This window comes from Lepisosteus oculatus, chromosome 13 (genome assembly GCF_040954835.1).
Source record: "Lepisosteus oculatus isolate fLepOcu1 chromosome 13, fLepOcu1.hap2, whole genome shotgun sequence".
Lineage (NCBI taxonomy): Eukaryota > Metazoa > Chordata > Actinopteri > Semionotiformes > Lepisosteidae > Lepisosteus > Lepisosteus oculatus.
Window position 1 is genome coordinate 7,583,001 of NC_090708.1, and position 13,900 is coordinate 7,596,900.

General features: G+C 37.5%; 1 protein-coding gene across 2 annotated transcripts in view; it reads left to right on the forward strand.

The window, feature by feature from the left end:
* LOC102687854 (SPRY domain-containing SOCS box protein 4) overlaps positions 1–13,817 on the forward strand; it is a 44,034-nt gene extending 30,217 nt beyond the window's left edge. For both annotated transcript variants that reach the window (XM_015360942.2, XM_006637592.3), the window contains exon 3: positions 12,816–13,817. In XM_015360942.2, the coding sequence (XP_015216428.1) occupies positions 12,816–12,943 (128 nt within the window). In that variant the 3' untranslated portion in view covers positions 12,944–13,817. The remainder of the gene's footprint in view (positions 1–12,815) is intronic.
* The last annotated feature ends 83 nt before the right edge of the window (positions 13,818–13,900 follow it).

A 13,900-nucleotide genomic window follows, 5' to 3' on the forward strand; every position in this document is an offset into this window, starting at 1 on the left:
AAATTTCCAGGTATGCACAGCGTCATGTTCTGCGATTTAGTACGAGGCAACCAAACCTTCGCTGAGGCTTGCGAATACATCTTTTTGTAATCCAAAAATCCTTGCTTGTTAACTATAAATTTATCGCATTGGAACATTTCTGCGGTGAAATGACTGCTGCACAACCTGTGCTTATGCAGTGTACGAGCAAATTGCGTTAGTCATTACAGTGACTAGTGAGCAGAAAGGGCAAATTCACATGAACTGTCGCTCTTGCCCGCGATGAGACTAGCAGTTTGCCGCAACATGGCAACCATACAGTACTTTCACAAAGTTCACGATTTTGTACTTAATTCACAATGTATTACATTTTGATGCATCAAGGACCAAAAGATTGCAAGAAGATTCTTGTAGGAAAATTTCTGATTTTGGCCAAATAAATTTCCACAGTATTTTAACACACATGATCTGTTTACATTTAGCAGAGTGACAAATAACACTTAACTATTTTTTAGCTTTTTTCGTGAGTAGGGAAAAAACCTGACTTGGTCTTTACCATGATTAACTGTATAATCAAGAGATCCAAGTTAGGAGAAGATTTCGTCACCTGTCCAGATTGTGTTGTGTGGAATAAGAAGCAAAGTTGTAAACCTTGTCCCATGTCTGTTGGCCCCTGTCTTTCTTAGTCAGTGGACCCTACTTAACGATACGAAAAAGGAAGTTTGGTTGGGATGCTTTATAAAAGAATCTTTCCTGGAAAATGTTTGATGGTACTGGAAACAATTCTTCTTGCTGTGCTTTGAAGAACTTGCTGTAATTGCTAAGGTCTCATCAATCTGTTTTTTCTTTCAGTTCATTGGTATGGTGATGTAAAACTGAAGTGTTTTGCTTTTCTTTAATTAGGAGCCTTTCAAAAGCATAAGAGATTTAGAGCACACTGTTTATTCAGGCAAAATTCACCTCATTTGCCCTATTTAAGTTCAGAAATTCAGAAATCTCTTTACCCATTCCCCATCTATATATGCGTCTTGTGGTATCACTATATGGATATTTACAGTATTGTGGTACATGACCATTTATCTGTCTTTTCTGGGAGGGTTCTTGTTAATGGTAACCAAGGGATAGACTACATGAGGTCATTGGTAGTTATTAATAGAAATTTGCAATCATGGATTTAGGACACTAAGAGATTAAGAAATCATAAAAGGCTGTGATTCCTGTGTAAATTAAGTTTAAGGATTGCTCTCTTCCATCAGAAATCAGGTAAAAAGATATTTCAACTTCTTGCTTTAATGGAAAGTGATTAGCGGATCTATAAATAGTCCATCCATTTGAAATGACCTCTCACGTATTTAAAAGGATAAAGGCTCATTGGATGTTTTAGAATACAACCGCACACAGTTTTAGGCATTGAGCAGTGTTGAAGTTCTCAAAGCAGGCAAAGTTAATTTCATGATAAAACTCTTTTAAGGTGACAGGATCATCCATCACCTTTTCCCACAGTGCCATTAATATTTGAAAACCCAGTTTTCACTGCCTGTTTTATTTTTGGATTTTAGCCTGATCTCTCTGAAAACCTGAAGTTCGGCCTCCCCCTGTTTCAATTTTTTAAAACAAATTGTGGTTTGTAGCTTCCTATTATAAAAAAGATGAACATGTAAAACTTTTATAAAGTCTTTTCAGAATTAAGATAAACATGGTAAAAATAAGAGAAGCAATTGTTTGATTGATGCAGCACCACCAGTGTGGTTCTGATGTGACGCTCTGTGTCTCTTGTTGTGTGGAGAAAGGCAAGGTGAGGAACAGGTTACCATGAACTGCAGGAAGCTGAAGGTGTCAGGTCATGAGTCTGGTCAGATCACAGGTTTGCTTCTGAATCGCTCCAGGCTGCTAGAAAGAAAGGTGTCGCTTGGAAAGCAGCAACAGTGTGGCAGGTCTGGGGTATCAGAAGAGTAATCCATCAATTTGTGAATCCTACCTGCAGTCGGAAATAGAACTTCCAGTTAAAGGAGGGCAGTGTTATTATGGAGCTTAGGTCTTGCAAGTTTACCGATATACATGTTTGTGGAAAGAATATAGAATATTTTCTGAGAATATAATGAATCAATTGAACAGTTTTTTTCCTATTTTGCTTATACTTGATAAAATGCTAGATATTTTCCATCTTGAAAATGATACCTAGTTAAAGGGTCTAAAAAGAAGACAATACCATGGGAATTGGATAAAACAAAGCAGGAATTACGTACTGTAAAATGTTCAGTCAATGACCAACTTACCCCGTTTTCTTTAATACAATGGATATTGAGTTTCTGTACAAGTAATACCATCATCATGGAAATAATAAAGGGTTTAAAATAGATTTTCTAAATTAATTACTAGAAACCAATTAATGGAAACCATTTTGTTTCGCTTTAGTAATCAGCCATGTCCTGCTTTCAAATGTGAAGGATTTATGTATGCCTCTGTACAGTGCAAGATGGGGATGACCTTTTGCTCGAAACAAGTTAACAATCACCCCCAGAATCTGCAAATTGCCTGCTCCTTGTCAAGGAGGTTTGCAAAGTAAAGAATCACCTTTCCTCATTTGTTCAGCTCTCAAACAGAAAGTGAAAGGTTATGGAAAAAGAAGAGCTTAACTTGATCACCTGGTCTTCCTTTAAGCTTTGTGAAGCACTGGTAGACAAACTAAAACTAGCCTTAGTACTGTTGCCAATTGCAGATGAATAAAATGATACGTCTTCTGTGTCATAATCACAGGTTCAGATCTTAACCTGAATTAGCAGGATTCCGGCTTTTCGCTGAATACCATAACTGAATTATTGCACTAGAGGCTAGTAGGTCTACAGAAATAGCATATTCCATGCTGAAATTTTTTCAGCATGGAATAAACCTATTACTTGTTCCTTTGCAGCCTACGCATGCTGACGCAGCTACCCACCTGAACTACTACGGTCTACAGAAATATGTGCTAAAGTGCAAATGTTGGTATGTAAAAAAGCCAGTTGCCAAAAAAGTACCTCAATACACAAAAGCCTTTCTATGCTTTCAATTTGACATTAATGTGCTTAAGTGGATGATCTTTGTTCAGACTAAGTTCTCTTATACCCCTTCTGAAAAAGAAGGGCTTTTCAGCTGGCCAGGGCTTCCAGTGTAGAATTATTTAATTGAACTGATTAACAATGAAAACACTGTTATGGTGGGTGGCTTCAACAAAGTCTATTAAAGGATTGAAACATTAGCTCTTTCCGTTATGTCTGGAGCTTATATTCCAGAAATAATATCAATTAAAAAAACTATTTTATTTCAGATGTTACGAACCACTTTGTGTAAAATGTTATCCTACCCACTGTTTTGCAGCCATTTCATTTTCTTATGAATTATTTGGTGGTGCTTTAAAAGCTCTCTTTCTCTCTCATTAAGCTGCAGAGACGCTGACTCTGAGAAAAGCCTCACCATCCCCTGTGGGGACAATATTCTCCCTCCTTTTATATTGAACTCTGGTGGGTCTTCAACTCCTCCTAATATGGGTTAATGATTATATCTTTGCCTTGAAGCCATGATGCATAGACCCATTTTATTGATCCTTTAAATTGCTCATCTGTAGGATGAGAGAAGAAACTAGTAATATACCTCAATTGGAGGTGAGCCTGCAAAGGCTTTCTCATGGCAGAAGAGATTTTTGTATCTCAGATAAATAAAGGCAGTCGACAATTATATTTTTTACACACTGCATGCTCCATGGGCAGCATAGTGCAGTGGTGGATAGCCTGATGGTTAACCCCGATGGTGGCACCATGGTTTGGACTTGGGGCCCTGTCTGCATGGAGGTTGCAAGTTTCTCCCTGGGTACGTGTAATTTTCCTACAGGAGACACATCTGGATCTCTGTGCGCCCTGCGATGCACTGTTGTGCTGTCTAGGGTGGATCCTGCTTGTGCTTGTTGTTTGCTGGGATGGACTCTGGCTCCCTGTTGGATTAAGCGGCTAAATGGATCCGTGTTCTGTGTTGGGTTTGCTTTTTCTTCTGCAGTTTTTTTCGCCACTAAGTAGTTGTGAATAAGAATTACTACATAATGAGTTAATGTGATAATAAATGAGGGGTTTGAATGATTGCCAAGTTAATAGTTGTAAGGATACGAAGTGGTTATTTCAAAGTCTATAGCCATCTGATTTAAAATGTTGAAGGTTAGTATTATGTGCACTCTAATCCAAGGCAAAGTGTGCTGAATTCATTACTCCAGTTATAACTGGAAAGTCTTCCCTGTTTGTATAAAAACATGTTATTGTACTTAAGAATCTAGTTAGCCTTAGTCTATCTAAATCAGATATAGCTTTCAGCTGCATTTTAAGTTTTGTTACTGCATGCCCTGACATTAGTCTTGTTCTGTGAATGAAGGGCTAGAGTGAATGTAGCCTGTTTTTTTTCTTTACCTCCTAGTTTCCCATCCCTTCTATAGTATTTGGATACTAATTTGAGTGAGGCTTCATTAACTCCAGTCATAACAGTTAAAACATCCCAGCAAACTGCCTGCACATTCTGGCACACTCCAGCACATTTTAAAATCCCTGGCTCCTACACAAAATAACATTTTTTGGATAAGTCAGTTTGGGAAGTCTCGGTTATATGGAGTGCTTATAAAGAGAAGGATGATACGTTTGTAGTCATAAAAGTAAACTGTAGTAAAAAATATGGTCCTGTTGAAGTTTTGACTTTTGTTTCGTTAAGTGCCACATATTACAGTTTATGAGTGAAGACTATACTTACCTTCAAAAGTGTAAAATATTTCTCATTTTACAGCTTACACCATTACTGAATAATGTGATATTGTTCTTCTACACTGTATTTAAGCATAAAGAATGAAAGTATTTTGTCATGAATGACTTTTTAGCTTGATCAAATGAACTCAAATGAGTTTAGTTTCACAGAACTAAACTATACAAGTTTCATGATTAATGAGCATCAGAAATGTAGTCAATCCCTTCTGTTGTGATGTTGTAGTTTCTGACTTGAAATCTGAAGGTCACAGGAAAGTCTAAATGTTGTCTAGAACTGTTACTGAATCTTTCTGTTTCCCCTGTTTGAAGTATATCTGCAATTTTGCAATATACTGTCATTTGTAGTTGAGTCACCCTTAGCCATTGAAATGTTGCAATTTTAAAGGTGGTCCTACATTTATTCATACCGTATATTGTCTTTGTTAGTCAAATCTGAATCTTTGTAATCTATACTTCATTGTACATCTGGGAGGATATAGCTAAGAATGCTTAAATTTTGTTTCAAAAAGGCTGAAATTATGTTAAATGATAGATTTCTGAACCAGTGCATTGTGGTTCAGAGGTTTGTCCCATATTGTGCGCACGGAGTGTCCGTCTCTGGATGCCTTCACCCTTTCCTTACCAATGTACATGAACTGTGATTTTTTTATGGACCTTGTGATCTTTTTCTATTTCCATATTGGCCTTCTTTTCTCCAGTAAACTTATTTCTCCACCTTCTAGTAAAGTGATTTTAAATTGGTATTCCCAGAATTTCTTTTCATTTTTGTCTTCTGGGATAGGTATTTTCTGAGAATTGGAAGAAGACACAATGTCAGACAATGAATGAAATGTGATTTCTTTGTTTGTATTTGGCTGTTTTTCTTGTTGATACAGTATGGCGTGTTTTTTTTGTCCTGTAACTTGAAAGGACTCGATCTGTAGTCTTGGATGATGAGTCAGTGCTAATTCATCACCACCATGCTTTCAGTGTCTGTGGAGCAAAACCAGTACTCACGGTGTGAATCAAGTGCTGTAAAAGATTGCATTAGTAGGTATTGGCTGGCTGCCTCTGTGACCCTGGTTTCCTTCTGAAATAACAAGTGTGATTATAAGCGAGCCAGGTTATATATTATATAAGTCACCCGTCTTAGCCACTGACATTTATGCTGTGCTGTGGACTGTTTTAGCATGCTTTTAGTGTATGGGAAGTCTATAATTTTGTGGTGCAATAAATTGACTTATTTCAAGTCTACAAAGCTGCAAACTCATAAATTGACAAGACTAATGATAATGGGACACAGGAAAGCATATTGTTAAAATTTGCACTTGAAACCTTGTAATTCATCCTAGTCCATCTATAGTCAGATGATGCATTCCCTTATGCCCTCGAAATATAGTAAAATAATAGCACAAACAGAATAATCCTCAAGTAGTAATAAACAGAATATCCACTTTTGTGTGTAAATTCTGTAGTACAATCTGTAAAAATGTGGTTAGGAGAATTACATCTACTTTCTCAATCCTTCAGTCTAGGATAGAGGTGCTTGAAAAATACTGTTCTTTCGTAAGGTGCAACATAAGAAGCCTTCTACATACAATGTGAATAGGTTACACTAAAATAAGCAAATAGAAAAATAAATGTATCTTAATATTAAAAACACGTGTTTGTATTTTTTAAAAAACATTCTTTTCTGACTGCTGAAGAGTGGAGTGGAAATATTTCTGTGGCAGGAGATTTTGTAGACTGCTGAGAAAGCAGAAGATGTTCAGCCAAAGCTAGATTCAATCTCCTCATGTGCTCTGATGAATTAAGCACACATGCAATACCTTGGAGTGCATGAGAAGATGAATGGCAGAGCACAAGGTGACAGTAACTGTTAAATTTGTTGCTCATAAACAGCCCTTTATGTTAATCCTTCCCTCGTTGTAGTGGTACAAGGTGATATGCCCGAAAATCACATTTTGTACTCTAGTAATTTCTTATTTATGCATATACGGTAGGTGCTCCAAAGAGACTTGTGTGAGGATCACCTCCTGGATTTGCCGGTGCGTGTAGAGCAAATACAAACACTGGTGTGGACAAGAATGTAATTAAACAAGTGTTCTACAACGATAACATTTTAATGGAGGGCATTTCAATCATTAGTAATCCACAAAGCAGCAAGATACTAGATTATGAGCTAAAATAATTGAAGCAATCCCTTTTAGACCAAACCATATCAGGGGAAATTCTGAAGTGCCCACACAAAAAAAACATTCTAAAAGAACATGAAATAACTTCCAGTCATTCTTTTTCATTGCTTAATGAAGCCACAGTGCTTGCCAGACATGTTTTGTTTAACTTGAATTTAGAGTACTTGAAATACAAACAGAGGGTGTATGCTGTGCTAGATTGGGGTACATCATAATCTTTGATTTGTCTTCAAAACTGTTATTCTATGTATTCTAAGCCATCTTCCGACTTCAAGCATTACTTCAGTGTGGGTTGAATTTGTGATAATCAGAAAGGTCTGTAATATTAAATGAAGCTGTTTTGCAAAGCTCAGTGCAGTATTTTTATATGGGGAGCAGTGCTCTGTGTCACACTGTGTGCAATCACTAATACACTAAAGGCAACACTTGGGTATGCTATGTAGTTATGTTAAGAAATTTATTTTTGTCTGAAAATGTCACTGACATTTGAAACTGGAATTTCTCACCCGAGTTCCGAGTTGCCATTTTTAAAAATGGCGTGAAATGTGGAGATGGTGGGCTTGAAATTTGAAAAGGGGAGGGTTGTAAATGCAATCTGAACTACTCTGGTCAATTTTCAAATTGTAGCCTTGTGCCGCAGCCCTTAACCTATTAGTTCATGTTCGTGGCTTAGGTGCATGAACCATCTTATGTTTTAAGGCTTTTGACTTGTATGTGATAGCTTCTTTTGTTCAGCCCATTTAAACTCAAGGAACTTAAGAGGCTTGGTGTCACAGATTTTGTGCTATTTTAGCAGCATAGTTTTCTATTCAGCCAATACTCCATGATTTCTGTTTTACTGGGGGAAAAAGGTTTATTCAATAAGTCTTTAAAACTGGTCCTGTACGCTGACTTTTAAAGCCCCTTCTTGTGCTACTATCCCTTACATGGTTTTCAAGCAGTGTTAAGCAGGATAGATGAATTCATAATGCAGTACCTCTTTCTACCTTTTTTTTAAAGCTGATTTGATCTCTTCTTCAAATATTAGATCAAAGACTTTTTTTTCTCAGATTCACCCCAATGATGAGAAAAAACAAGTCCATCCAAATGTATAATTTTTAAAGGGAGCACAGCCAGCCCGTGGGACATCCATTTTGAGAAAGATAAAGCACTTCAGAGAAATGATTGAGGATTACATGTCCTTTTGTTGTTCAGTGCCTTGTCCAATATGCTATTCTTTCATCTGCAAGCTTTGAGGACAGGAGAGAGAAATCAATAGTCCCAATTCTGCAGCGCTTTGTAAGTTGTCAGTTTGTAACCTTAATGTTCAATAAAATTAAAAATAAAGCATTTACCTTACTATACTGGTTGTATCAAATTTAACCTGGGTTTAAGGATGTTCCTTTTTGATCTATATATTTATGAAAATATCTGTATATATCCTTTTCGGTCTGAATATTGCTGCAGAACATGACTGCTTTTTGTTACCCCAATGAACACTGCTTCTAATTCTACTGATTTACAGCATTTTTTCCAATTATTTGCTTCTAATGTGAAGGCGACTTCTAAGAATTATTCATCTGTCTGAATAAGCGGTGATTTTCAACTGGATTATAAATGTTTACATTTTGCAATTACCACAGAAATGGTTATTTTTAATTTTGAGTGGGGAGCTGTGTCAGCATAGGAGCTGCCAAGGAACAAGTACTGAGGTTAATTCCACACTAACGGTGAGAGAGGAAAAACAAAAGAAAACGGATTGTGAGAAAGTGTCCAAAGAAATGGAAATCTAGGAGAAGAATTCCAGGGGAAGTGTGAAAATCAAAATCTTGAAATGGATGTCAGTCTTTTGAAAGCTGGGGGAAGGTGTAAAGCTAGTTTAAGGATTGGATGCCACATTTGTCTTTCTGGAGTAAGAGTACTGGAATTAATGTAAAAAGATGCAGATAATTCAGTACGGTAAACTGCAATTAATGGGTTGCAAGAACAAAGCCAATAGAAGAAAAATAAATTTCTGCTGAAACATTTGTACACTTGGCATGTAAAAAGATGGCGACACTTGGTTATGAAACCCAACCTGTAGCTGCATCATTCTCTTTTATGAAGTGTTTTAGTTTTACAAATGTTTTTCTAATTTTTTTTTCTGTGTACGTTGTTTTTCAATGAAAAGGTTAAAAGGAAAAAAATGAGAATTTATTCTGACCCTCACTGCTCTAAATGCGTCAGCCTGGTGTCTTCCTGTCCGAGGGACTATACAATAAAGGCTTCAGAGTATGTTCAGGTGTGTTAAAATGTGTATGCAACATTGCAGAAATATGTTCCCTGTATTGCGCTATTTAGTACATTCTCTGAATTCTGTTTTAAAAAGGTCTTGCTGATTCTGCAAACGCATGTAAAGACCTTTTTTTAGAACAGATTTGATGTTTTCTTAGATGAGGAGGCATTTACCTTGGTTCTGTCTCATTAACAACATAGTGAAGAAAGCTGAGCAGAGCTTTGAAAACAACTTGTTCCTCAGCAAAGCTGGACAGAGGGCTTCGCACCAGTATGACAATAACCGGCCTCATTATTGCTCTTCCATGTAAATGGAGCTGAAACAGATGGTTATCACAAATGTAATTTTAGAAACTGTTTTTCTTTGTTTTATTGCTTATGAAAGGATGGTGTCATCTATTATTAAAGCTGCCTGTCATCTGTCCATTCCAATAATTGCAGGTGGCACAACGTGGCTCTTATCAGTTTGGACTCACTAGAGCTGTGCAAGACTTTTGCCATCTGTTACTCTTTGGAGACTTCTTTTGCAAGAAAAAAACCAAAGAACTATAGATGCCAGAAATAACTCTACTCTTGATTCTAGCATTTTGCTATTTCTGCTCAGACCAGTAATGAGAACACTGAGCTTTATAAATATTGTTTCATATAAGCCAGATTGCTTATATGAAAAATGCTAGCATATGTGAGGAAATTATCAAGTGAAGCTGCTAAAATGTTTACAGTTGGTGATGAGTTAAATGCTTTTTTTCTTGATATTGCATCTGGCACCACAATGGAGAGCATTATTATATGCAGACTTCATTTATATAAATAACCTTTACCTTCTGCTGCTGTATTAGTAACACCTCAGTGATGTTGTGCTGGACTAGGTCTGTTACTGTGGCACCATCACATCAAATGCTTTGTCATGCAGTAGTATGGTGCTGTGATTGCTGTTTCCTGTGTGTTTAATAACCGTTAAAGGTTAAATAAAAAAACGTAATTACCTGATTTTCTTTTTTATCCTTCTTTTACCATTTTTGTTTGTGTCTGCAAAACACCTAAAAAATCAAATGCAACGTTGCGTGGGTGGGCTATGCTGGCTGGGAATCTTGAGGTTTCCTTCATAATGGGAGAGGTCTTGACCTGTGATGTCAAGGTCTCCCATTACCAAAGAATCCCCTCTGTTTCAGAATAGCCCTGTGGTCTGTGCCTTCCCATACGCAGTCCTCTCTGTTCATTTTCCATTTTCCCAGGAGATTAGTTCAGGCAATTATCTGCTTTCCAACTGCCTGCATAACCAACAAGGTGGTGTCCCCCCCCCTCCACACTTGTCTTAAATGGCACGGTGGCATGACAGAGTTTGAGGGTCTGAGGTTTGTTTCCAGCCTTGGGTCTGTTTTGAGAATCTGCATGTTTTCTCTGTTTGTGTGGGGTTTGGGTAGTCCGGTTCCACGTGCCTCGCACTCTGGGTTTGATTGCCAGTTCAAAATTGTCCCTTTTCTTCATGGCCCTGTGATGTTGTCATCCTGTCCAGGGGAGAGCAGTAATGTGCTTCCTGTCCATCCTTGCACTCCTGGGTGCTCTGTGCTCATCTTTAGTTTTCTCAATCCTTGAATCTAGGATTGAAAAGCATACAGTCCCAGACAACATGACCATATTTGGCGCAAAAGCTGTATGAATCAGAATGTACATTTTTTTTATTGAGATACACAGGCTTCTTTTGTGGGACATTAGTCAGGCATGCAAAGCGTTGCTTTAGTCTGTTAAATTTTGGGTCTCAGCGCTTTTAGTTATGCTCTCTGTTTTTGTAGGCCTATTTCAGCTGTCGCTTCAGTGATCAAGACCCCTTGGGCCTTATAGTTGCCACGTTAATTTTGCAGTAATGATTTATATTCCACAATACATCTGTCTTTATTTCAGAAGATGGCAAATGTCTGTCTTCCAAAGAGCTTTAGTTGTAATAGTGATGACTGTAACAGCATAGGCATTCTTGTTCTGATCCTGCTAAATCCCACCAATGACAGAATAGCAATGCTTGAGTGTTGATGGCCTCTTTGTTATTGTTTCTGCTTGGTGGTGTTATTATATTAGTATTTTCTAATGTGGGGGAATTCACTTTAGAATGTATCATTAAAAACCCTAACTTTTTTTTTATTCATACCTCGGGTCAGAATGTGTTTGACATCGGGGGGAAAAAAATAACCCGCACTGAACTTCTTTATAATTAACATTGCAATTAGATAAGATAACGATTAATGCGAACAGACTGCACAATCAGTTAAGTATGAAAATTGCATAAGGAGCACATCTTACAAGCATATGAACACAGCAGAGATTGAGTAGCTCACACAACATTATGACTGATCTTTACTGTTATTGCACTTCACTGTTGAAATATGCCAACATTATCGGTGTTAATGTTAAAATGTCTCTGGCAAGTTTGGTTACAGTAGTGTATGCTGACTTAAATATCTTGCTGGCCTGTGAACCAGATCTCTGCTTCATGAGATCTGAACCCTGGTTGATTCAGAAAAAAACTTTCTAAGGTTACACAAAAGAACATCATGTTCATTGTACTTTTCTGGGAAATGTGGCAAGGGTGAAAGCATTAGAAAACTTAGAAATTACCTTTGCTTAATGGTTTAGGAATGCTTGAAAGCAAGACCTATAAAACGGGGACAACTGTAGATGTTGGCACCCATATTGTATACATTACAGCAGTGTGCTAGCAACTGTGTGTAATTTTCTTTGCTGGTTAGCACTGGAGCCTGAAAGGAAACCTCAGGTTTCCTGTGAAAATGCCTTGAACAGGGACGTGTTACTGTTTAGCCCACTGTCTGCCAAGTGCAGGGACTGAAAAGGCCCTTTTTTGCACAGTCTGTTTTGATTACTGTTTTATAAAGAATGTTAGGAGCCTTTTCTTTTGGCTAAACACATGAGGCCTTTTTTCACTGCTGTCTGTGTTCCAGTTATTCCAACCTGCTTGTTACCAAATGCCAGTTAAGTGTTTGTGCAAATAGATTATTCCCTGGAGATCTTGGACAGCGGACACAAGTAGGGAGGTATTCTTTCGTTTCAGAAGTCCACCTTTACCCTATGTCTTGTCCACCACTGCATGGTTCTTAGATAAAAAGAAAGGTCTGTATTATAGGGCTTTTCTTAAATGTGCAGTTCTGTGCCACATTTGAACAAGGGAAGGTTTCACGGTATGGGAGAGTTTTTCTTTTCATGAGAACTAATGTCACAACAAACACTGCATGACTCATTTTGTCTAGTTCATTGTGGTACAAGAGCATTTAAATTATATTCTGAATATATATGCCGGTGTGTGAAAGTCATGGTTCTGCTGGGGACATTGGTTTTCTCCCAAGTTTTTAGGACATGCTAGCTAGGTTAATTGGAGTCTCTAAATTGCTCTTGTGCCCTGTAACGGACTGGTCTTCCATTTAGGGTTTAATCTTGTCTTGCATCTTGCACCTCTTCTGGGGTAGGATCCATTTTGCCATGGCCCCTACTACAAATAAGACTTTCTGATAATAAACAGATGTAAGTTGACATGATTGGTTGCAGAATCATAGAATTGCTCTTCAGATTTGACATTTGGCGGCAAAGGAGAATCCCAAAAGTAATTTTCCTCTTTTTCTCTTTCCAGCGGAGCCTCTTCCCCTAATGGACTTGTGCCGGAGATCAATTCGCCTAGCCCTTGGCAGAGATCGACTACATGAAATAGAAACGCTACCCCTTCCTCAGTCTTTGAAAAACTATTTACAATACCAGTAAATGAGGAACGCTTCTGGACCTGGCTGGACAAAATCAATGCAAACAGCGGAAGCTATTGTTTACATTGAGAGATGCGTCTCTGTGGTGGACACTTGAGTTTTATTTAATATATTGTTATTCTTAATCAATATGGGCAGAGCTCTACAGAACTGTATAGGAACTAATGCAGGAGACAGATGCACCAACCCCCCTTGAACGTTGTTTACATGATCAGAAAAGACAGTAACCTTGGGATGTCTACTTTCTTAAATATCGAGCCTTGTCACACCCTCTATAGCCTTCTACAAGGCTTTAAGTACTATTGCTAAGTAGTCATTCTATTTAAAAATGAGGGTCCAATCAATTGCAAGAGTCTATTAAGTGTGAAGTATTAGCTAGGTCCAATACAGTATAATTTGGTATTTGTTTGAATTTAGCATAAGCCTGGCTAAACAAATTATGGCAATTCCAACTTAATTTCAAGTTCCCTGGAAGTTCTGCATGACCATGTGTCATTGAGCTCTTTGCTAAAGTGAAACTTTTTAAACTAATCACCTTTTCAAAGCTTACGTCACTTTTTTTTATTTCAAACAAAATTTAATTTGTACCTTTTAAACTCTTAATGTATGTGTGATTTCTAATGTTTATTTATCTATCCAGACGATTTCTTCTTTATTTAAGCTGTTATCCAGGTAAAAGACCTGGCTGAGATCTGAAAAAATATTTTTCTTTTTTTAACAAGATGCTGCTTTTCCTTTTTTTCTAATATTAAAAGTTATCTGCCTGATCAGTTATCTAGTTTGTGACTGGAAATTGTTGAAATGGCAGGAAGTCGAATGTATGGACAATGCTGCCCTTAGCATATTTAATGTGAATAAAACAAGAATGAAGGAGACTTTTCTAATAATGTTTACTGCTCACTTTGCAATGACAGTTTTGCACTGGATTGACTTTGCATCATGGGATTGTGAATCTGAC